The sequence below is a fragment of the Bicyclus anynana genome, chromosome 16 (genome assembly GCF_947172395.1).
Source record: "Bicyclus anynana chromosome 16, ilBicAnyn1.1, whole genome shotgun sequence".
Classification (NCBI taxonomy): Eukaryota; Metazoa; Arthropoda; class Insecta; order Lepidoptera; family Nymphalidae; genus Bicyclus; species Bicyclus anynana.
This window is the reverse complement of record NC_069098.1, coordinates 6,966,615-6,968,298: the sequence shown is the minus strand read 5'-3', so window position 1 is coordinate 6,968,298 and position 1,684 is coordinate 6,966,615. Positions and strand designations below refer to the sequence as shown.

At 46.0% G+C, this 1,684-nt stretch overlaps 1 protein-coding gene across 1 annotated transcript; it reads left to right on the top strand.

Annotated features, from left to right (window-relative positions):
* Positions 1-217: 217 nt before the first annotated feature.
* On the top strand, positions 218-1,327 carry LOC112052355 (pupal cuticle protein). The gene has a single exon (XM_024091395.2). The coding sequence runs from the start codon at positions 259-261 to the stop codon at positions 1,051-1,053; it is 795 nt and encodes a 264-aa protein (XP_023947163.2). The 5' UTR covers positions 218-258; the 3' UTR covers positions 1,054-1,327.
* The last annotated feature ends 357 nt before the right edge of the window (positions 1,328-1,684 follow it).

Sequence of the window (1,684 nt, the reverse complement as noted above, 5' to 3'; positions counted from 1 at the left end):
CATTTCAGTCAACACCTTAAACGTTAAAGGACGTCCACTGCCATCACTTAATGTCACTTCCTCGATGCGCCGACAATACATCCGCTAAACTGCAAAAACAGAATATATCGTTGAGCCGTGCGAGTACAGATATTCGCGGTCATACTCGGGAGCCCTTCCAATAGACGTCAAGGCCTTTACTTGTCATATAAAACGAGTTCAATCGCCCGCAAGTACACATTTTGTTAGTTTCACGCGAGCAGTGCACATTTGAGCAAAATGTACAGGCTCTTAGCATCAGCGTTAGTGATCGCGGCCGTCGCGTGTCAGCAACAAGAAGGTGGGAGGCGAGTTCCGAAATACGCGGGTGATCCCAAAACGGCAGCCATAGTGCAAGAAGCGCGCTACCTCAGCGGAAACGGCGCCTTCGGAGCCGCGTACCAACAGGAAGATGGAATCAACTTCAAAGAGGAAACCGACGCTGACGGCAACAGACGCGGCAGCTACTCCTACATCGACCCCAGCGGGCAGAGGAAGACTGTGAACTACGTCGCCGGCAAGAACGGATTCCAGGCCAGCGGGGACCACATCCCTACCGCACCGCAATCCGCAGCGCCCACTCCTGGCTACACCCCTGACCCGCGATACAACTCCCCGGACTACAAGACCCAACAGTACAACGCGCCTCAGCAATACAACGCGCCCGCTCCTCGCAACTACGGCAAAGTTAACGAAGACCCGAACGACGGTCAATACTACCCCGAATTGTACGAGACCACCAACTACGTGGCACCCCAAAAGCAATACCAGCAGCCCCAATACCAACAACCTCAGCCTCAGTACCAGCCTCAGCCGCAATACCAGTCGCAGCCTCAACACCAGTCTAACAACATCTACCCAGGTGTGCAGCAAGCTCAATACAGCGGAGTGCAAAACCAGCAATACAACGCACCGTCTGCCCGTCAAGACTACTACGACGCTACCACGCCACCTCCAGCGCGTTTCTTCCCCCCGGGCAAGTTCAGTCTGAACCGTGCCCCCGACGGCTTCACCTACTCTTTCCACAAAGTATAAATCTCCTAAGAAAGGGTCTCGGCGATTTGTAGCGCCCGAAACGTAAAAAGCACGCGTCAATTACAATTTCGCCGAGTCATCAGGGGTTCGCTGCGGGCACGTGCTCGCTTCGAAAGCATTTCTTAATTGTTGTTTGCTGTGATATTGTGTGCTAATGGACAATGTGTATAAAGTGCTGGTATTGTTACTAGAAGAGGAATTAATGGAATGCGTTATAATATTATTATTTGTGTACTTGTAAATAAATTTTATATTACCTTAATTATTAGACAATTTATTCGTGTTTTAATTTAAACCTTACTCCCTAAAGTTATTAGAAAGAAAATATTCATATTAGCTCAGCCCAAATGTATAAAAACTGCGTGGGCCTTAGATAATGAAATCGTAAGACAAGCGATGTAAATTAAAGCCGCAATACTGAGTTGACAATTATTTACTAAATTTCTCTTTTTTATAGGACAAGTTACAGCATGTGCATAATAATTAATCAGTGTTTACACCTACGTAATCATAATTAGAGACATGTAATACGAGTAATAAAACTATTACTTTTAATTCGTTTACTACTATTTATTCTTCCGTATATTACGTTAAGTTCAACCAAATTGTATTCAAAAACATTAAAATATAT

Coding starts and splice junctions, on each gene's coding strand:
- LOC112052355 (XM_024091395.2), top strand. CDS start 259: ATGTACAGGCTCTTAGCATCAGCGTTAGTGATCGCGGCCGTCGCGTGT.